Here is a 23,909-nt window from a genome sequence, read left to right on the forward strand (position 1 = left end):
TTAAAAGCATTCCCTGAATCTGCACTTAACGCAACTCCTATTCAACAAAACTGCTGGTACATGTCCTCCTCATCTCTTGCCTGGATTACTGCTATATCCTCCTCTCTGGCCCTTCATCTAACACCTTGGGTGCCCGACCTATCTACCCCTGTTCTGCCAACCTATTCACTGGCTACCTGTTGCCCAGCAGGTCTCATTTGGAAATACTGATGACGCATTGTACAATGCATTAAAAAAAGTAATAGTCCGATAAAATTATAAAACAAGATACATACAGCTATAATACAATATAACAATTTACAAAAAAAAAAGATACAAAGAAACTGAATAAGAGCTAGTGATATCATGGCTGTGTGTGTGTGTGTGGGGGGGGGGGGGGCGGTATTGGCATAAACCATATGGATACCCCAACAACTGGCACTGTCCCACACTTAGGCATTTAAAACCCATTTTTCCCCTCCAGTCCACTGGCTGGTGATGTTACTGGGGGAGACTGGTTTAAGGATAATGAAATGTATCCCTTTCCGTTATCTACCTACTTCTATTGCGAAACCCAAAAAATAGTCACGTTGCCTCATCAGAGTCTCTTAGAAATATATTACCTGCAATCATCTATGCATACCGTTATGAGGCTACCTTAGTGTTAAAACTAGAGATGAGTTAGAGTATGAAGAAAGGTGCTTCTTTAGCCGGCTGCCTTTGAACTCCATGTTGTTGCTCCCTGGTTGCCTGAAAAAGCTGAATCCAGTCCTGGGAAACTGGGAGAAGTTTCCCAGGACTGGGTCCAGTATTTCCAGGCAGCCAGGGAAGAGCGGTTCGGAGTTCATGCTGTTAATACTGTAAGTTTGTTCATCTCTAGAGTACCTATCATTTAAACAAACTTCTGACATGTCAAAGCAACATGTCAGAGGTTTGTAGTGGTCGGGGGCCGGGTGCTGAGACCCTCGACGATCATTAAGCTTCGTTACCACTGAGCAAAACTAGCAGGATTCCGTTGCGGAATGCCGTTAGCCTCCCTCTCATAATGGGAGTCTATGGGAGGCGCGCGCTCCTGCTTTGTCCGTGCTGAACAGAGGGAGGCTAACGGCATTTCGCCGCTGAATTCCGCTAGTTTTGCTCAGTTGTCTCTTCATCTCCGTATCGCTGCTTAAAGGACAACTCCGGCCAAAATGTATTTTTTAATATGTTATTACATTAGACAAATGCCTAAGGTACACGAATTATGGGAAATGCACATATAGTGCTATTTTCCTCAATTTAATAGATAAGGGAGGCTTCAATTTCTCTAATAAATGTGATGTCACGACCTGGGTGTATGTACCTGAAGTTTTTACATGTAATTTCTACATATACTGCGCCCTTGCTGGACAATTCAGGTACATACACCCGGGTCATGACATCATTTTTTTTTTTAAGAGAAATTGAAGCCTAACTGATCTTCTAAATATATACTGTATATGTGCATTTCCAATATTTAGTGTACATTAAGAATTTGTGTAACTTTGCTTATGTAATAACATATTAAAAAATACAAATTGCTGGAGTTGTCCTTTAACTAGCGAAGGATGGAATTATAATGGAGACGGTGGAACTTCCGGTAATTTCTGTGCCAGAAGTTCTATAGGACTCCATTATGTTTCTGTCTTGAGGGAGATGAAGGGACAGAGCCCGTGCTGCTGCGCCCGTCTGCCCCTTCAGTCTAGCGATCAGCAGCGGTCTCAGCACCTGGACCCGACCGATACAAACCTCTGACATGTTGCTATGACATATCAGAAGTTTCTGTAAATTAAAAGTACCCTTTGTTTGTGAGTGGACATCCTTAGATCGAAGATTTGCATTTATTGAGGGGGGGGGGGGAAGGATTTTCTGTTTCTAAAGGGTTAATCAATAACCTAGTATTGATGCTTGTACATGACCTCAATACCTGTACATGACATCACTGTTCATTTATATAGCCCCTGCCATTGCCCAGTGTTCTCAGACTAATATTTCTGTCTCCGGAGTTTTATGACTGTAGATTATAAAGGCGGCCGTAGGCAATCCCTAAATGATGGCTTGTGTTGAGGTGTGTCTCTTGTTCAGCTCTCCGCAGAGGAATGTTTGCTTCCCGTTAGGACTCGTACTCGCCTGCTATAAGATCAGTTATCTGCTGCCCGCTTTCAGATATATTCATATAGACTTGTTGCAGAAATTGAACACTTGTATCCCTGAGGTTAGTTTTGCAGCACGCACATTGATTTCTGCAAATTCTATTCAGTTGTATTGGACAGCCACAGAAACTTTTGTTACAAGTCTGTTGAATGGTAATATCACATAATGGAGACTGATCCTTAAAGGGGAGTACCACTGGATTAAATCAGCTGGGGTCAGAAAGTTTTATATAGATTTGTAATTTACTTCTTTTAAAAAATCTCAAGTCTTCCAGTACTTTTCAGCTGCTGTATGCCCTGCAGGAAGTGGTGTATTCTTTCCAGTCTAAGGGTATAAACCCACACACCGTATACGCAGCGTATTTACTGCTGCGATACGCAGCAAATACGCAACAAATACGCAGCGGATTAGATCTAAATAACTGAACACAGTATCAAATCTGCACCACCAAATCTGCTTCAAATCTGCTGCGTATTTCCTGCGTATACGGTGTGTGGGTTTGTACCCTGACAATGTATTTTGTCAAGTCTGACACAGTGCTCTCTGCTGCCACCTCTGTCCATGTCAGAAACTGTCCAGCAAATCCCCATCGAAAACCTCTCCTGCTCTGGACAGTTCCTGACATGGACAGAGGTGGCAGCAGAGAGCACTGTGTCACACTGGACAAAATAAATCCAGAATACTTACTGCAGGACATGAAGCACCTGATAAGTACTGGAAGACTGGAATTTTTTAAATAGAAGTAAGTTACAAATCTGTTTAACTTATCTGACTCTGGTTGATTTAAAAACATTTTTTAAGGGCGTACCCCTTTACATGATGCAGTTGTCCACGACTTTGTTTGTGTACAGTCCTTCTGCTTAGCAATTTATTTTCTTGGTCTCTACACAAGAAAGTGCCTGCTCAGCCAATCACTAGCAGAGAATGAGAATCAGTGACTTTTAGAGTGGCCCTTCTTCAGTCATCCTTGAACTTGTGAATTGATACTGGCAGCTATTATGTCTCCCATACACTGTACATACACTGCTCCCCTATATCTCTTTACAACAACCCCAGAAGTAGCAGGAGTATGGAGGGCATTATAAAGCAGTACTGAGCAGTGTAAGCTGTGAATTCAGCATTGAGGTGACATACTGTATAGCATTTACTAGAAGCAGCAGCAGTATCTGTGTGTGCCTCTTTGTCTATCTCACTTTCCTTCTCACCTCTTCTCTGTAGAATCCAGGCAGGTGGTATGCCACAACATCGGGTCACCCTGACCTTACCACTGGTGCTGCAAACTGATACACCAGGGCATATGAGAAGCCCAGGCAATAACCATGTATAAGGTTTACTATGATTATTTTGTTTGCTTCCTGACAGCAGTCTGGACACGTTGCCTTGAAGCATTATCTCCAGAACATTTCTCGTATGACTTGGCCTTCATTCCCAAGTGCATATTGGATAAATCAGTGTTTGAGCTTTGTGGGCATGTTCTGTATTGATTTAGATGTAATAGCACATAGAATCATTGCGGCTGACTGTAGGGAAGGTGCTGCCTATACATTTATCTGTCGCTGTATTTGGGAGAACTTATTGTTTATGCTGTTATCATTCGAGCAGTGTTTTCCTGTTTCGGGTAATAGTTCTGCTCCAGAAGGATGAGTACTGTCTCTGTTCCTCCCTGTAAGGCCCTGATCTCATCACATTTTGTGAACACTCCTTGAGGGTACGTAGAACATAGGCCCTCATAAACCCTGTATATAATGTACATGTGTTTTTTTGTGAAAGTGTAATCTGTTAAAGGGTTATTCCGGATAATTTTCTAACGATGCTCAGAACACAAATAGTTTAAAAAAAAATCCTATACTTATCCTTCTCGCTCCCCCCACCGCCCTGCTTCGACATTTCTTCTATGGCTAGATTCAAACTGGACGTATCCGCTGCAGATTTCACGTTGCGATTTCGCAGCGAAATCCGCTGCAGATAACTCTCCTGTCAGTGTCAATGTGATGCAAAAGGACACTGGTTGACCTCAAGAAGATCAACCTAAACACCGCAGAGACACCATCACGTGTCTCAACGTCAGTGTATTCTAGAACATTGCCCCCTGGGAAATCAAATATGCAAAAGAACACTGCAGAGACACCATCACGTCTCAACGTCAGTGAACTAGCCAGACCTTCCCTCCGGGAAGGAACAGCCAAGCCAAAGGCGTTCTTCAGTCAAGGAAACCACCTCAGCAAGGTATCCATCCACAGACAGCTGTTTCGGGGTTTTTCCCCTCATCAGTGTGGAGTAGGTTTCTGGCTAGTGGGAGCAACGACTAGTAATTTGGTTGATCTCCCTGAGGTCAACCAGAGTCCTTTTGCATGCACTTACTAGTCATTGCTCCCACTAGCCAGAAACCTACTCCACACTAATGAGGGGCAAAACCACGAAACAGCTGTCTGTGGATGGATACCTTGCTGAGGTGGTTTCCTTGACTGAAGAACGCCTTTGGCTTGGCTGTTCCTTCCCGGAGGAAGGTCTGGCTAGTTCACTGATGTCGAGACATGTGATGGTGTCTCTGCAGTGTTCTTTTGCATATTTGCAGTGTCAATGTGATAATATACAATGTATGATGATCCCACTGCGAGTATGTAAGTTCCACCCCCATTAACCCCTGCCACCGGGAAGATACTTTACCTGTTCCACGCTCCGGCCGCATCTGAGGCTCCCAGAGTTCCCGCACAGCCAATCAGTGACTACCGCTGCGAGTATGTAATCACATTGACACTGACAAGAGGTATCCGCAGCAGATTTCGCTGCAAACTCACAGCGTTAAATCCGATGCGGATACGTCCAGTGTGAATCTATCTAGCCTAAAAGTTTTTAAAAAGTTGACCATTGGGGGGTTATCCTTTTCCATGTAATTAGGTGTGTGTCTATACAGTCTTAGGCTATGTTCACACTACGTAAGTTTCATATGAATCACGGCTGTTGTTGCGGAGTGTATACACATAGGGTAGATTTATCAAACATGGTGTAAAGTAAAACTGGCTTAGTTGCCCCTAGTAACCAATCAGATTCCACCTTTCATTTTCCAAAGAGTCTGTGAGGAATGAAAGGTGGAATCTGATTGGTTGCTAGGGGCAACTGAGCCAGTTTCACTTTACACCATGTTTGATAAATCTCCCCTAAAGTATACACTCCGTCCGGGATCGCTAGCGGTCACGCAAAAAACTGACATGTCAGTTTTCTGTGACCGCTATTCATTGTATGCAGTGGTGAATTCGGATGTGGGCGCACACTGGTGCGCCCGCATCCGAAATTAGCATAAGCGAATTTCATCCAGCCGGAACTGCAGTACCGTCCGGGATGATCTTCAGTAACACCGGACGTTCTGTGACCTGGCTGGATCACAGAACGGCTGGTGTTATAAATAATGTTAACATGGCCTTACACTGGTAGCACTGGATGGACAATTTAGGACTGAAGAAGGACCTCCCTCCCAACTGGCAACACCCAGTTGTCAGTTAATTCAAAAACATCTAGGAGAAGGAAAAGAGTTCTAGAAAAAAGATGATCTTGAAATGTTATTTTGTAGGGATACAAATTATCACTAAAAACTGACCATTCAGGAGAGGTGAGGGGTGGGGATATGCACAACTCTTTACACTCCATTACACTCTTTACTCCCTTGATCGTCTTTGCCTCCACTTTTCCCTTGTTTGTATAGATGTGTTGTTACTATTTCAGTAGATAAATGTTATTCATTTTATATTCCAAAGTTCTGTGTGTTTCCTGTTTATGCTATATGAAGTCCTCTGTTCCAGGATCTCTGCCCGCAGTCGTTTCTGTCTAATGGAAGTGATTCAAAGTTGTTTTAATTGATTACGGGAAAATGTTATACTATATTCGTATGAATTCCTTCAATTACAAAATGTATTAGAAACTTTAATAATGTTATTGAGAGCCCCTTTAACCAGTTCGAACACATTAGCCCTGATTTACTAACATGTTTCTGTCATCAAATTGCTGTTTCTTTGCTAACTTTTTCTCTGTCGATTTCTTTTAACCATGTTTACTAAGGTTGTGCGCCACAAAAATCTCTAAAAAAAACAAACTGACACATCCATCATTTTGTGCTTCAAAGCAACTCTGTACCCACAATCTGACCCCCCCCCCAAACCACTTGTACTGTTTGATAGCTGCTTTTAATCCAAGATCTGTCCTGGGCTGGTAGGTGATGCAGTTTTTGTCCTAAAAAACAACTTTTAAACTGGCAGCCCTGTGCAAGTTGTTTTTTAGGACAATAACTGCATCACCTGCTGAACGGACCCCAGGACAGATCTTGGATTAAAAGCAGCTATCAAACAGTACAAGTGGTTTGGTACAAGCAATTTAAAGGTACAAGTGGTTTGGGGGGGGTCAGATTGTGGGTACAGAGGAGCTTTAAAACCAAAAAGTTGACATGTCCCGTTAAAACCCACAATAATTGACACATTTATGACGAAAAGTCATTTTTTTTTCCCACAGATTTTACATTCTAAGGCTATGTTCACACGTCGTAAGAGACCGGCCATTCCGTGACCCGGCCAGGTCACGGAACGGCCGGTCTCTGAAAAGATCATCCCGGCCATTTACTGTAGTACCGGCTGGATGATCTTTATGGCCGCACAGTTCATTCCCGCATCAGAACTCCCCACAGCACACTGTGCACTGACATGGTTTTCTACGGCCGATATTCACTGAATAGCGGCCGCAGAAAACTGACATGTCAGTTGTTTGCGGCGCCAAGAGAGATCCCGGCCGGAGCGTATACTATGTGTATACTCTGGCTGGGATTCCATAAACAGCAATGCAACGTATATTCTCATAATAATCACAGCCATTGTACAACGGCCGTGATTTTACAAAAATATACGTTGTGTGAACATAGCCTAAGGGTCCATTTAGTCTGACAGATTATCTGCCAAAGATTTCAAGCCAGAAATAGACTACAAACAGAGATCAGGTCATAAAGGAAAGCCTGAGATTTCTCTTCTTTTCAAATCCATTCCTGGCTTTGGCTTCAAATCTTTGGCAAATAATCTGTCAGATAATCTTTCTGTGTAAATGGACCCTAAAAGTCATCCATTCTAGTGTGGCGGGTAGAGCCAGTATGACCCATATGAGACCCACCGTTTTCCTATTCTGCTTAGAACCAATTAGAGCAAGCTTCCCCATAAAGAACATACGTTGTAATAACAAAAAAGAGTCAAAATTTTTTGATCTTCCTTTTGCTTCTTGAGACTAATGAATGAATTTAGAGGAATATTATCAAGTTAGCCTCTATCCTTTGGATGTTACCATTAGGGGCGTGTCCCTACACTGTCTAATGGTGCATTTACACAGTCAGATTTATCTGACAGCTTTTGGAAGCCAAAGCCAGGAATGGATTTGAAAAGAGGAGAAATCTCACCTGTTCCCTGTTTATAGTCTGTTCCTGGCTTTGGCTTAAAAAATCTGTCAGATAAATCTATCTGTGTAAACGTACCATAACACTAGCCAATCAGAGATGACTGTGCTAGACAATGTAAGGACACTCACCCAACTGGTAACACCCAGATAGCTATCTAGCCAATCAGAGTTTACTGTGCTAGACAATGTAGGGACACTCACCCAACTGGTAACACCCAGATAGCTATCTAGCCAATCAGATCTTACTGTGCTAGACAATGTAAGGACACTCACCCAACTGGTAACACCCAGATGGCTATCTAGCCAATCAGAGCTTACTGTGCTAGACAATGTAGGGACACTCGCCCAACTGGTAACACCCAGATGGCTGGCATAACAGAGGAACGGCATATCACAGAGCTATAAGACAAGATATTCTGGAATTGTTATTCCATGGGCGACACAAGGATTTACTAAAACAGACAGGTCAGGAGTAGTGACAGGTTCCCTTTGAAGAACACCCCAGTCTCACTCGCTCACTTCCTACCATTAGTCAGGCCTGATTGGCCTCCTGAGTGCAGTTAGAAGCCCTATATTCATCAGGACAGCAAGAGGTAGCGTCAGATGTGACTGGCGTTAAAGTGTCTGCTCTCCCTGTGACTGGATAGCTGTCGCCTGCATACGCCATAGTATGCTCATTGTCTGCCGTCTGCAGCGTCGGCTAGAACAGAGGGGAACAGTATCAGAACACTGTCAGATGGCAGCATGTAAGACACCAGGAACACAACAGGTTCTCTTTAATGTTATGGCTGATCAGGTATACATATATACCCACACGAGAAATGCCCTGTGTCTTCCTGGTGGAAGTTTCCTACTCATAAAGCTTGCGTGGGTTGCATTCTCTGACTTTCTATACACTGCTATAAACACTGTTATTATCACACGGTATACGCTGTAATGTCTCTAATGCTTGGAAACAGTTTCTGAGTATTAGTGGCAAGACCTTGTGAGTCTGTTCCCAATGAGAAAATCGACAATAGTGTTTTTTTTTTTTTTATGATTGTCTGTCTAGTCTTCTAGTGTAATCCATTGTTTCTCACTCCTTTTCAGCTATTGATAAGAGTATCACAGTATCAAGCACATTGGGTATTATCTGGCACTTGTCAGTTTCCTGTTTATTGTGTATACATAAAGTTTTGTAAGATACAGCTACAGTATATACTTGGTCGTGGGGGGGACAACTTATTCCTTAAGCCCCTAATAAATAGAGGAATAGAATTGTACAGAGGATCCTTTAATCCCATTTGTTGTAATACCTACCCCCCCCCCCCCCCCAAAAAAAAAATAAAAAATTTTGATTTGTAATTTACTTCTATTTAAAGAGAATGTACCATCAGAAGAGTAATAATGAGCTATACATACTGCCCTGTCGGCGCTGCAGTGTACAGTGCTGTCCTGCGGAGCTTTTCCCTATCTGCCGCCCGATTCCCGTTATATTTGCCGATCTATTGATATGCTAATTAGCCGTGCCGCAGCACTGAAGGCCGGCCCGGCGCCTGAGATTCAAGCTTCTCTCCACCCCCCCTCTGTGACGCGCCTTCCTTAGCCTGCACTGGCACGCCATATTGTAGTCTCTGCAATCTCTCAGTTGGCATCTGGCTCTCTAACCAGTCGCCCTCCTCTCTCCATAGACTTGGGCAACATAAAATCCCAATCCCTCAATGAGTTTATAGTCCGTCTCCTATCTCAAAATGGAAAGTGAATGATAATTTGGCAGCATATTGTTAGGAGGTACTATTATTTTATAATCGATTAGGGTCAACCTTTTACCTCTCATGGCCCTTAAAATCTCTGCCGTATACGACCTGAAGTCAGCCCGGTTTAATGGGCGCAGGGGGTGCAGGGGGGCCCTTCACTGTCTGGGTCTCTGGGGATCCCTCACTGATCATACACTAGTAAAATGGGACTTCTCCTTTAAATCAGTTCTATGTTTCTCATGTGCTTTATTACCTTTTATTGCTCGGCAGTAAATCCCTTTGTTTATATAGTAAATTCAGCAGATCCGCACACTTGTCTGCTATACATATTTCTGCTGCAGGATCTATAATCGGGATTACAGCAAGGTATTAATGGCATAAGGTTTAGCTTGAGCTGACTTTGCAATGCATTGTAAATCCCCATCTTTCCTGTTATTTATATGAGTTGTAGGAATTTATTCTTGGGAAAGTAAATCTGATTTTTTTTTTCCTTTTCCTGCCGTTTTCTCTACAGGTATATACGGCTCTATGGCAGAAAATTTAGCAAAGAAGACCACGTTCTCTTCGTGAAGCTGTTGTATGAGTTGGTGACTATCCCCAAATTGGAGATCAGCATGATGCAAGGTTTTGCACGCTTGTTAATAAGCCTTCTAAAGTAAGTGAAAGAGTTTATGGATCTAATATTTACTTGTCATTGCTGAAGAAGACACAATAAATGCGGGTAGTAAGTATACAGGTATTCTCAGTATATAATGAAAACTTTACCTTTAAAGCATACAGTACCTGTCATAAAGTGTCCTTCCTAGACTTAAAGGAGAAGTCCAGCGAAATTTTTTATTAAAGTATTGTATTGTCTCTCAAAAGTTATACAAATTACCTATGTACACTTATTACGGGAAATGCTTATAAAGTGCTTTTTTCCCTGCACTTACTACTGCATCAAGGCTTCACTTCCTGGATAACATGGTGATGTCACGACCCGACTCCCAGAGCTGTGCGGGCTGTGACTGCTGGAGAGGATGATGGCAGGGGGATGCTCAGTGTCCCTGCAGTGCCCTGTGTCCCTCAGTGTCCCCCTGCCATCATCCTCTCCAGCAGTCACAGCCCGCACAGCTCTGGGAGTCGGGTCGTGACATCACCATTTTATCCAGGAAGTGAAGCCTTGATGCAGTAGTAAGTGCAGGGAAAAAGCACTTTATAGCAATTTCCCGTAATAAGTGTATATTGGTAATTTGTATAACTTTTGGGGGACAATGCAATACTTCTCCTTTAAAGGAAACGTGTCATCAGAAAATTACTTATTGTTAAGTAATGTTTTTATGTTAATATTACATACATAAAACACAAAAACATAATTTTTAAGAATTTCTGGTGACCCTTTTTTTCTAATTTTCCATGTTTCTATGTATATTTTAAAATAACCCTGAAATCTTGCCGTTTTCATTCTGCCCACTGGAGCCACAACTAAGCTGAGACTTCCTGTTGTGTCTGTGGTGATAAGAGGAAGCTGCTGTAAAGTGACCTGTACAGCATTGCAGCGACATGTGACACCAGTAGATGGAGAAGATAATAGAAGCTCCCTGTGGAAGTGACCAAAGGTCACAGAGTATGCTCATTCCCTTTAAAAAATTCTTCTACTCACCTGACCTGCAGTTCTTCTAAGCTCTGTGGGCATGTACAGGAAGTGATGTCATCTGCCCTCACAGCCTGCCAAGTAAGGGCAGTAGAGGAGTGCAGTAAGGAAAGCTCCAGGAGAGCGGTAGTGACTGCAGCATAGAATTATATAATTGTATATTGGTTGTCTAGCACATAAAAAAATTATTCTTCATGATTAGAGATGAGCGAACCTGGAGCATGCTCGAGTCGATCCGAACCCGAACTTTTGGCATTTGATTAGCGGTGGCTGCTGAACTTAGATAAAGCCCTAAGGGCCCTATTCCACCGGACGATTATCGTTAGCATAATCGTTAACGATTAACGATCTCAAACGACCGCTATTGCGAAAGACCTGAAAACGTTCACTCATTTCCATGGAACGATAATCGTTACTTATGATCGTAATTGCGATCGTTTCTTCTTCCGTATTTCTTCGCTATTGCGTTCGTATCTATTGCGAACGACCGAACGATGTCATATTCAATGCGAACGATTTGCGAACGTTTTGCGAACGAGCAACGATAAAAATAGGTCCAGGTCTTATAAAGCGATCAACGATTTCTCGTTCGGTCGTTAATCGTTACTGCATTTCAACCGAACGATTATCGTTTAGATTCGAACGATTTAACGATAATCTGAACGATAATCGTCCGGTGGCTATGTGGAAATCATGGATATAGTCATTGGCTGTATCCATGTTTTCCAGACAACCTTAGAGCTTTATCCAAGTTCAGCAGCCCCAGCTAATCAAATGCCGAACGTCCGGGTTCGGATCGACTCGAACCCGAACCCGGTTCACTCATCTCTATTCATGATCTAATTCTGCTTCAGTAAAGCAAATTAACATACAGTATAAAACAATAAAACAGCTGCCCTCTCCCTATAAATGTACCATAACCACTGATGTAAAGCTTAGCAGAACTACTACTATGATAATGACAAAACATATCAGGGCATCATAGGAGTTGTAGTTGTTCAACAGCCCCCGCAGATCGTTAGAATGAAGGGGCAGAAGCGTGCAGCAGTGCACTCTCTGCTCATTCATCTCCATCTCACTGCTAAAGTGTCAGTCCATGGAATTATAGTGGAGCCCTATGGAACTTTCAGTAATTGCTGTACCTGAAGTTCCATATGGTTCCATTATAATTCTTCACACATCTGCCCTTTCATTCTAAAGATCGCTGGGGATCTCGGCACCTCGACCCTGACTGATACAAAGCTCTCAGATGTTGCTACAACATGTCAGAAGTTTCTTTAAATGATAGGTACCCATTAAAGGTGCCCATACACCTTAGGGTACTATTACACCAACAGACATCTGACGGATTATCTGACAGATTTTTACAGCCAAAACCAGGAATAAATTTGAAAAGAGGCAAAATCCCAGTGTTTCCTTTATAGTCCATTGCTAGTTTTGGCTAGAAAAATGATAATCTGTCAGATATCTGTAGGTGTAATAGGGCCCTTAGCCTAATGTTGGTCCAATCCCTCACCGCTTATGATGTCATTGAAGAGAAAGGGTTGGGTGTGTTGGATTTTTGTGGCCAAACTCTTCTGCTCTAGGAGGGATAAGTTGGTGCCAGAGCTGTCTGGCTGCAGGTTACCCCTCCCCCCCGCCCCGCCGCCCCCCCCAACATGATTCCTCCGTTCCTAACATTAATGCGTATGGGGAGGCTGAAAGAAAATGGCTGTCAGCAGAAACAAGGATTGGGCAAAATGGACATCAGCAGGGGCATAACCAGAAATGGCTGGGCCCATAGCAAACTTTTTATTGGGCCCCCTGACTGACCACTAAACCATCAAGTATAGTTATAACTGCAAGTGCTGTTAAGTGGTACTTGCAGTTAAAGGGACATTTGCAGAACCTGGAAGGCAGTTGCTATGGCTGCTACAGTGTCAGTTACGCCCCCTGGACATCAGTGCCCAATCCTTTTGGGAGATAAGCTGCTACCAGGGGTGTCCTACATTGAGAACACATACACAGCCAAACCAACCATGCATGTGCATGATAATACATACAGACAAGGGGAGGAACAGCTGTTGGCCGGATGAGGGTTTGGCTGGCTGCTGTTGGTGTATAGAGCATAAACGGCTTTAGAGCCACTTTATAATATGTGGAAACTGTATAAATATCAGTAGTGTTCCTACAAATGCTCATCACCCGTTATTCAGCCTGTGTAGTAGAGCCATAACCATAAGCTGAAACCAATAAGTGTTAAAGTCTGTCGATTTTGCAGCCGTCCGGGGGGAAATGGATTACAAGTACTAATTTACCATACCCTGTGCCCGCGGTGAGTGGTGGGACCAGCCTTAGGACTCCTGCCGGAAGGGGGGGGGGGGACTTTAAGGCCTGTCCCGGCTGATTGGCTGAGCAGCCAGTCCATCAGTGACTGGAGCGGCGTCCCGCTCCCATCACTGACTGACTAAGCGGCCAGTCCGTCAGCTGGATCGTGATGAGTCAGCATTGGAGATCCTTAGGCCGGTCCCGCCGCTCAACACAGGCACACAGAGAGGTAAGTCTGTACTTGTAATCAGTTTTCTCCTGCCCCTGCCGGCTGCCAGATTTTATAAATCGCCATACTTCTTTAAACCATGCATCCAAACTTGTGCAAAGGAGACTTCAAAGAACATTCTTATGATGATGGCAGATTATAAATGAATTTCGGTACAGGATATTCTTTCTCCCTAAGGCACCACTTTATTTTCCCTTTCACAATACTTAATTGTTTATATGGTTCTTTTTTCACTTTTATAATAGAGCACAAATATTATGCTTTGTGCAATATCAGCCTGATTGTTAATGTTATTTTTTGACCGATTGCAGAAAGAAAGAGCTCCTTTCCCGAGAAGACTTACAGTTACCCTGGAGACCATTGTACGACATGCTGGAGAGAATACTGTACTCTAAAACAGAACACCTTGGTCTTAATTGGTTTCCCAAGTAAGTAAATCAGATTGTTTGCTTCTTGCTCTAAATGTCCTGCTCTGGTTGTACTAAAAATGAACCTGTAGCCTGCAGTTTTCTTGTTTCCTTTGATCGGACACAATAAGTAGACGCTGTGGTGGTAGAAGCATTGAACGCCAAAGCTAATTGTTGGAAAATGGCCTTACCTCAGCATGAAAGCTGCATTCTCTCTACCTCACGCACGTGCTACTTCCAGCAGCCATGATGAATAAAATACGGCAACCTAATTTCCAACGTTATGTTATAATTTAGGGTGATTAGACCTAGTTGTAAGGCTGTGGTTTTTTTTCATATTTTTATTTTTTTTTATCTCTCTTTATGCTTATCGTTAAAGGTTGTCTCCATTTGTTTCTTAAAGGGATTTTCCTTGACTTTAACATTGATGGCCTAGCCTTCTATTTTCCTATCCTTAGGATTGAATGGGGTCCGACTAACTTTGATCATTTGTCTGAAGAGGCTGGGGTGCACTGTACTTTTAGCTTTTGTACTTTTGCTTTAACTATAATTACAGACAAAGTCCGGCTGAATTTTTTTATTAAAGTATTGTATTGCCCCCCAAAAGTTATACAAATCACCAATATACACTTATTACTGGAAATGCACATAAAGTGTTTTTTTTCCTGCACTTACTACTGCATCAAGGTTTCACTTCCTGGATAACATGGTGATGTCACTTCCTGGATAACATGGTGATGTCACTTCCTGGATAACATGGTGATGTCACGACCCGACTCCCAGAGCTGTGCGGGCTGTGGCTGCTGGAGAGGGTGATGGCAGGAGGACACTGAGGGACACAGGGCACTGGAGGGACACTGAGCATCCCTCTGCCATCATCCTCTCCAGCAGCCACAGCCCGCACAGCTCTGGGAGTCAGGTCATGACATCACCATGTTATCCAGGAAGTGACATCACAATGTTAGCCAGGAAGTGAAGCCTTGATGCAGTAGTAAGTGCCGGAAAAAGCACTTTATAGCACTTTATTTGTATAACTTTTGGGGGGCAATACAATACTTTAATAAAAATTTTCGCCGGTCTTCTCCTTTAAATGTAGTTTCACCATATTCAAGTAAATGTGACTAAGCTCTAATAGCAGGCATAACTACTACTAAAGATACAGGGCTTTTTCTGGTAAGCAATGACGGGAATGCACTGCCTGCTATTGTGTTGTGCCCCCTTTAAGCTGCTGATCAGCAGGGATGGCCTGTCAATTTCAAAGTTCCATGTAACCCCTTTTAAACATTAGCTTTACCAAGTTATTAGTGTCTTATGTTCATAATCTACAAATATGATGAATGATTTTCATCTGCTGGAAGTAAGATGTAGTAGAGAATCGCTCTACCATCTTTTGACTGGCTTAAACAGCTGCTCTGTGCCTTTTCTATGCTTTAACTGAAGCTCTCTTTGTTCGGTTTGGCTCCTGTGCTGAGCATAAGCCCCCTACATGCTCACAAAAAAAGGCAATTTTCATTAAAGGAGTAGAATTATAACGTTAAAGCTTAAAGGGGATATTTTCTTCTAAAATCATCACTTTGTCATCATGGGTTGTCAGACCTCTGGGGCTACTACTTATTGTGGAAATGAAGGTGACCAATGATATAGCATTGCATCCCCTTCACTGTTTTTCCTCTGGACCCACTGTTACAATAAAACCTACACATTTTCTGTAAACTGAAGGAGCAAAAAAAAAAAAAAATATATATATATATATTTTTTTTGGCTCTTTTTTTTTATCTTATGAAAGAATTAACCTTTTTGTTGCATTTACCTTTGATATCATTGCCTAAAGGCCCTATTATACGGAACGATTATCGTCCGTATTCATGCGATAATTGTCCTGTGCAATAGAAGGCAACAATCAGCGACATGAACTAATGTCGGCTGATCATGCTGTCATGTTGAAAGACAAACAACTGTGATAGCAGTAATATGCTGCTGTCTCTCCGTGGAATTGGAGCGTCCGCAGCAGACCGCCGATATCCTCTGTGGGCTGCCTGGACGATCTAGCGATCACCCGGGCAGCCTCCCTGCGCTTACCCACTCGCTGCCGCAGCTATAACCAAGGTATGAGGAGCAAACGAACGATGACAGCGGTCGTTTGCTCCTCTATGTCGCCCCGTGTAATAGGGGCTTTAGCAGTTTACTGCTATGAAAACAATTTTATATATTGATAAATAAGGTTATCTTTTATGCTTTATTGTTCTGCTTATGTTGTCCTACTTGCGCCACTTCCTGTTTAATGAACATCCTGTAGCATACTTCCCTTTACTGCTGTACACTTTAGCTGGGAATTGAGCTACTCTGTCTCCCTCCCACTACACTTTCTTAATTATAACCCCACCAACTGCACCCATAGGAGCCTCTAACATAGTGGGAGGGAGATAGAGCTAGATGAATTGTCAGCTACAGGGAATAACAGGAACAGAAAGACCATTACAGGATTTACACCAGACAGAAAGTTGTGCTGATGAAGACAGCAGAGTAGACGTTTGGCATTGGAAGCAGAAGACACCACAGAAAGGTAGTCAAAGAAAAAGATTTACCTATTTATATTTATTAGACAGTTAAAATAGGTTTCATTGCGGAGAATCACTTTAAGTATTGATCTTTGGTTTATTTGGGGGATCGTCCCACCTTGGCTCCCCCGTTTATAGTGCTGATACTCTCACCAGACCTTCAAAGTGTCACTGTCATCATAGAAAACTTTTCACATGTCATAGGAACATGTCAAAAGTTTTGATTGGTTTGGGTCTGAGTGTTCAGACCCGTACTGATCGTCAGAACAAAAGGGGAGAGGACTGTGCCGTAGCGCATCCTCTCCCACCTCCGTGTCAGCATAATGAGTCTGGCTCCATAGATTTACGTTATGAACCTGACTCATCACGTGACACAGAGCCGGGAGAGGACCACGCTTAGCGTGGTCTTCTCACAGCTCATTCTCCCGATCGTTTCAGGTCTGAACAATCAGTCCCGGACCGATCAAAACCTTTACATTTTCCTATGACACGTCAAAAATTTTCTATGATGACAGATACACATGCAGTTGACACCACCGAACTCGTAAGGCCACGTTCACACATTTGCAATCATGGCCTCATGTCATCACCAATATCCACGCAATTTTGCCAGGATTATTACTATTGGTGTGGATTGGGCCACATTTGTGATCACAAGCTGTCTATTCCTTTAAATCGTTTCCCTGCCGATACCAGTTATTACATAGCACCAAAGCCTTTTCCTATGTAGTATGGTGAGGTCCATTTGGAAGCAAAAATTCCTTGTATTATACACTTATTTAACATTGTTTTTTTTTAAAAAAACTGCACTGTCACGTGTCAACCTATTTCGGACATAATACGTGCACTTTATCCCTTTTTTATGCATGTGTTATGGTGCATAATTTAACCGGTATTTTGTTATATAACTACTTGAAATTTACAAGATACAGCCTAATGTGCATAATAGAGAAACCCCCCATAAAATGTGCTGAACATGCGGCTTAAAGGGAACCCATCACCATGAAAATGCTACCCAAGCTATCGGCATCATCTTATAGAGACAAAAAAGACGAGTGGACTGAAATGTCTTTATAGGAACTATAGAAACAAACAAGCTGGCGCTTCCTAGTGCAATACAGTCAGCAAAGGTGGGCACACACAAAATTGTATTGAAATGAACTCGCCTAGTTGAGTTGTGCAGAAATAGGCACAACTCTATAGAAGCGTGTTGTGGTATACATAAATCACCGCAGCTCAAAGGAAGAGAGATCACCACCCGTCACCACCGGTGTCAGGAATATGTACGATCCAGACCTCTCGTGCCACTTGATCCTCTATGAAATCCCCAGCGCAGGTGAGTGTTTACCACAGTCCGTGATAGATGCAGTAGAGATGGACCATCAATTCAGGAGTACGAATAATTTATTAATAAGCGCAACGTGTTTCGGCACCCACATATAACAGAGCCTTTCTCAAGCATGTCATAACAAAGTACAACTTCAACATGTGTCAATATCTAGATGACCCTATTATTTCACTTCCAGGTCATCTCAGCGAGAGCCAATCTGGATAGGTCTGGATCGAGCCATTCTGTCTTAGTGTGCGTTTACACAGACAGATTTATCTGACAGATCTTTGAAGCCCATACCAGGAACAGACTATAAACAGGGATCAGGTCATAAAGTAAAGACTGGGATCTATCCTCTTTTCAAATCCATTCCTGGCTTTGGCTTCCAAAATCTGTCAGATAAATCTGTCTGTGTAAATGCATCCTTACATGTCTTTATAGGAAAAGATTCAATATAACTTGTAACGTGTTAATTGAAATCTCTGATGTTTCCATGCTAAGGAGTCCAGTCCATTGAGTGACACCGCCCACTTGACTCCTTAACACAGAATGATCAGGAATTTCGGGCAACATGTTACAAGTTATACTGAATCTTTTCCCACAGACATATATAATATTTGCTCAGTTCTTCTTGCTTTATAATGTGATAGTGATAGTTAGCATTGTCTTGACAGGTCCCTTTAGAATTGTGCTATTGTGTTATTTTGTCAGCATCAGAATAGTATGTATTAATGAACGTAGCCATACGATGATAAAACCGCCCCAATGTGTCTTACCAGTCAGTGTATGAAGCGCTCACTGCCTCTTTATTGTAAATGTTGGAGGCGCAGTACCCTGCCGGGATGATGTACATATACCATGTATTATGGTATATGTAGTTTTTACTAATGGCCGCAATGTTATCTAGGATTCCCTGATGTCTCCGAGATCTCTTCCTGGAAGCCTTCTGATGGTTTTATTGTAGTCAGGACTGCATTGACTCCTGTTTTCCTTCTAAATGAATGGCATAAATAGCGTCCTAGATGCTGACAGTACATGACTGTGTTGTGTGGCCTGATATGACTGGCTGAGAATTGCTGTGTTAGGGTTGGTGGCGAGAAGTGAGTGTTGAGAGTCCTTCTTATCACACCCAGCGGGTGGGTCCGTCCTTGTACAATGACCTTTCCCATGCTGAGTATAACATTATGTGCGGGCCACTTGCCTATCTATGGTCACATTAGTTCAGAAGGTTTAGGATGCGTTCTACTACTTTTAAAGGGGTGGGTCACTTTTGTGTGTTGTACAATAAAAAAAAAATATATATATACTTTTTTTTTGCATTACTTTCTAAAAGAAAATTTTTGATGTTCAATTTGTCCAAGCTTTACTGATAAATAAATTAGTGGCACATTTAGACCCTGCGTAGAGAAGCAGTTGCTAATTGCAACCAATCAGATTCCAGCTTTCATTCTTCAGAGGTCTTTTTAAGAATGAAAGAAGCAATGTGATTGGTTGTCACGGGCAACTGCAGATAATGGCCCACACATTTTGGCACCATCATTTAGCAATGCCCAGAAATAAGATTGTCCTGTAGTATCTTATACCTACGAGTAGGAATACATATGTGCTAGTCATACTATATAAAGCAGAAGCCAAATGTAATATGCACATAATGCATGGAGTCTTTTATAGTTCAGGATGGCTTTTTAGAAGCGGAAATGCGCAGTGAGGAAGCTTTTTAGATACTAAGTTGGGTGAATACATAATTAATGTTCTTCAGACTCGAATGGTATTTTAATGTATAAATCGATGGCCATCAGAATATTGGCGCATTGTGGAGGAGTTGTGGTCTGCAGAGCTGCACTGAACCCGGTTCATGTATAGATGACTAAGGCCCAATGTACACATTTTGTAGAGCACACCCATTCTCATAATAGGTGGATCCGTGTACGGATCGGGGCTCTAACATGGACCCGTGACACCTACAGGTGCATGTAAAGAGCCATAGAAATTAGTGGGCCCTTGAGCGGAACAGCAAATATAGACAGAATAATAACGAAGGGGGCATAATGCAATATAGAGGTTTAGATCAGCAGTATTACAATTCAGCTCCTTTCACTTCAATGTAACTGAGCTGCAATCACACCCAAACTGAGGACAGGAGAAGTGCGGTTTCTGGAAGAAAGCAGCCATGTTTTTCTAAGGACATGGTGTGTAGCCCATTAATGTAGTGTAATGTAGTGTGTTCTCAATTCACTGAAACAAAATCTAATTCGCACAGTTTTTAAGGCATGTGTTTATGTGCATGTAAGCTGCACAAATGGCCTCCAGTCAGTCAAGTGAATAGAACTGAGCTGCGGTACCAGGCCCAGCTGCTATTAAATATACAGTGCTGAACCTGGTATCACTGAAGGGGGACGTTGTGCTCACCAGGGCGCTGCAACTTCAGTCAGTGGGTGTTATCATTCTACAGGGAGGGGGAGGCTGAGCTATGAGCTTAATCTGTAGTTTTTGTCACTGTAATTCTGTACAGATCACTTTATAGCAGCCTCCTGTTTATCAATCCAGACACAACATGAAGTCTCATCTTATTATTAGGTCTAGTGACCAGATTGAAAATGGCAAGATTTCAGGATTAATTTACCATATAAATGGTTAAATGAAAAATTATAAACACCTCACCAAAAATGATTTTAAACATGTTTAATATATATTTAAAAAAAAAACTTTAAGGAAAAGCATTTTTTTTAGATCACATGTCCCCTTTAAATTAGCTTTTCAGCACCCAAAGAGGAACAAGCACACAGTCATAAAATTCTATTCTATGTTGCCCTGCGTTTAAAGAGACTATGTCAGTAGGATTATGCTGTCCTATCTTAGGGTAGCATAAACTAGCAACAGAGAAGCTGAACAGAATGATGTATCACTTACATTGTTCTGTGCACCTGATCCAGAGATATCCTCCTGAATGGACAATAAGTAGTCCTCTCCGTTATGTGTGTGTGAGCCCAGTTGTCCTCAATATTCATGAGAAGCAGAAAACTCCACCCACCAGCTGCTGATTGGCAGTTATCTATTCATGCTGTGTATAGGCAGTTAACTGTCAATCAGCAGCTGGAGGGCGGGGTGAGGGGTGTGGCAAGAATCCTATTCTCCTGCATATCAGGAGAACGGCTGAACAGAATGATGTAAGTAATACACCGATCTCTTCAGCATTTCTGTCACTAGTTTATGCTGCTCTCATTTAAGGCAAAGTAAACCTGGTGACAGATTCCCTTTAAGGTGGCCATACACCTTCAAGCCAGTTCAGCCATCCGTTTTATCACCTGTCCTTCCCATAGACATGAATGTTCGGGATGGCTGAATGTTCCTGTGTCCTCTCTGAGACCTAATGAGTCAGCTGTGATTTTCCACCATGCCCTTCATCTGTCAGTGGGTAGTCTGGAGAGCCCAACTCGCCTCAGATTGATGGCCGAACCTGCCACCCACGTGTGTATGAGGACCTTTAAAGAGGAGACCCTACTGCTTTGCCCTGACATAAGTAACTTAAGGCCCTTTTCCACGGAACGTTTTTGAACGATTATTGTTCATAAAATCGCTCAAACGACCGCTCGTTAACGATATTCGTTCTGTGGAATAGCTGTAAACGAGCGAACGACAACTACGAAATTGTCGTTGAGTCGTTCACTATTTTTTTTCAACATGTCGAAAAAAAATCGTTGGTCTTTTCACAATAATTCGCTAATCTTTTAGTTGAATAAAAAATCTTAGTCTTTCTTGAAATGTCTACCTACATTTCCCCACCTACATGCTCAGCCCGGCCAACGTTTTAAACGACCATGTAACGATGTAACGACCGCAAAAAAAATCGTTACACTACAGATATCGTTCACGTTCCCACACGTATTATGTGTTATCGTTCGCTTAAAAAAATCGTTAAGTGCTTGTTAACGAGCGGTCGTTGGAGCGAGTCTATGAACGATAATCGTTCCGTGAAATAGGGCTATTATCCCCTGTACCTTTTGTATACGAAGAGTTGAGATTGATGTCATTGGCTACTGACTGCCTAAAGACATGTGTAGATGACTGTACAAAAAGCCTACAGATATATGGTATATAATGGTAGGCAGTGCGGCACTTAGACTCCATCCCTATAAATCTTAGTTTGTTTTTGAGCGTTGATCCTGACATCTGTATACCACTGTGACCGCCTGCCATTTCCATTATAAAATTTGATCTGCCTGTTTTGTGTTCCTCGCCTTGTGCATAGAAAGAGCACATTAAAGCAGTGACTCAGGGTCCTGGAAATGTTTATTCCAGGGGGTTTATTGGTAGATCATGTTGCAGGAGTGTATCCGCATGTAGTATGACCCTTTTACAACACCAGTGACGAGAGCAGCGGGGTCATTTTCCAGCTCTGGCATCAACATGTGGAGCTGAATAGGAATTGTGGCTTCTACCTTTATTTTTCCCTTTAAAGGGAACCAATCACGCAGAAAATCAATGTAAAGCTAAGGATACGTGCTGGTAGATCACCCAGCACACTTCCCAAATATGCCCCTGTAACCTCTGTGCCCCCCTCAATTAGACAGTATTCTTACTTTGTTCAGGTCACGCGCTGTATGTAAATTTTTGGTAAGTAGTCAAGGTGGGCGTATGTAGTCATGGTCCGGGGGCTTATGTAGTCACGGTCCGGGGCTGTAATCACGCCCAGAGGGGCGTGAATCGGAGGCTTGCGGTCCAGTGACGTCATCCGGCGGCTTGCTTTCCGCATCGCGGCCGCGTCGACGTCTTCGGGAACCCGCGCATGCGCAGTACGTCAGCGTCGTCTCCCGCCGTACTGCACGTGACGGACATAGCCTCGAACTCACTTAGCGCCGGAGATCGTCGCTGGAGGCTGTGTTTCACCTGCTGCGCTCACCTCAATTCCTCTTTCTGCAGAAATTTGATATTCCTCATCAGTTCTTTCTTCACTGCCACCAATGATTTTATTTGCAGGTCCCCACTGCCACCAATGATTTTATTTGCAGGTCCCCACTGCCACCAACAATTAACCCCCCCCCCCCTCACTGCCACCAATGATAATCCCCCTTATCATTGGTGGCAGTGGGGGGGTTAATTGTTGGTGGCAGTGGGGACCTGCAAATAAAATCATTGGTGGCAGTGGGGACCTGCAAATAAAATCATTGGTGGCAGTGAAGAAAGAACTGATGAGGAATACCAAATTTCTGCAGAAAGAGGAATTGAGGTGAGCCCAGCAGGTGAAACACAGCCTCCAGCGACGATCTCCGGCGCTAAGTGAGTTCGAGGCTATGTCCGTCATGCGCAGTGCGGCGGGAGACGACGCTGACGTACTGCGCATGCACGGGTTCCCCAAGACATCGGCGCGGCCGCGATGTGGAACGCAAGCCGCCGGATGATGTCACTGGACCGCAAGCCTCCGATTCACGCCCCTCTGGGCGTGATTACAGCCCCGGACCGTGACTACATACGCCCCCGGACCGTGACTACATACGCCCCCGGACCGTGACTACATACGCCCCCGGACCGTGACTACATACGCCCCCGGACCGTGACTACATACGCCCCCGGACCGTGACTACATACGCCCCCGGACCGTGACTACATACGCCCCCCGGACCGTGACTACATACGCCCACCTTGACTACTTTTTACATACAGCGCGTGATCTGAACAAAGTAAGAATACTGTCTAATTGAGGGGGGCACAGAGGTTACAGGGGCATATTTGGGAAGTGTGCTGGGTGATCTACCAGCACGTATCCTTAGCTTTACATTGATTTTCTGCGTGATTGGTTCCCTTTAATTCTTTTTCTATGAATATACAGAAATGTATATAATTTCCCAATAATAATTAAAAAAAAAAGTTTAGCTTTCTGTCCTCAAATGTAAATCTTTATACCTACATAAATACATAACTCTACAGCCTCAGAGCTGAAATCTACCTGTGTCATTTGCTTGTCCTACCTGTATACTGAGGAGTATTTTTTTTTTAAAGAGCCGGGGAGGATGTGGCTGAACAGAACAACGTGCACCTACCTCCCTGGCTCCAGCGCAGGGGTCTGCCTTTCCCAGTTCCCGGTCCCCCAGTGGCTACCTGGTTTAAGCGGGGGCCCGAGTTGTTTTGTGTCAGCC

General features: G+C 43.1%; 1 protein-coding gene across 2 annotated transcripts in view; it reads left to right on the top strand.

Moving 5' to 3' along the window:
• Positions 1 to 23,909, top strand: part of PSME4 (proteasome activator subunit 4) — a 107,173-nt gene that overhangs the window by 10,950 nt on the left and 72,314 nt on the right. For both annotated transcript variants that reach the window (XM_069954213.1, XM_069954214.1), the window contains exons 2-3: positions 9,826 to 9,966; positions 13,792 to 13,908. In XM_069954213.1, the coding sequence (XP_069810314.1) occupies positions 9,826 to 9,966; positions 13,792 to 13,908 (258 nt within the window). The remainder of the gene's footprint in view (positions 1 to 9,825; positions 9,967 to 13,791; positions 13,909 to 23,909) is intronic.

Source organism: Dendropsophus ebraccatus, chromosome 15, assembly GCF_027789765.1.
Source record: "Dendropsophus ebraccatus isolate aDenEbr1 chromosome 15, aDenEbr1.pat, whole genome shotgun sequence".
In the NCBI taxonomy this organism is placed as follows: Eukaryota; Metazoa; Chordata; class Amphibia; order Anura; family Hylidae; genus Dendropsophus; species Dendropsophus ebraccatus.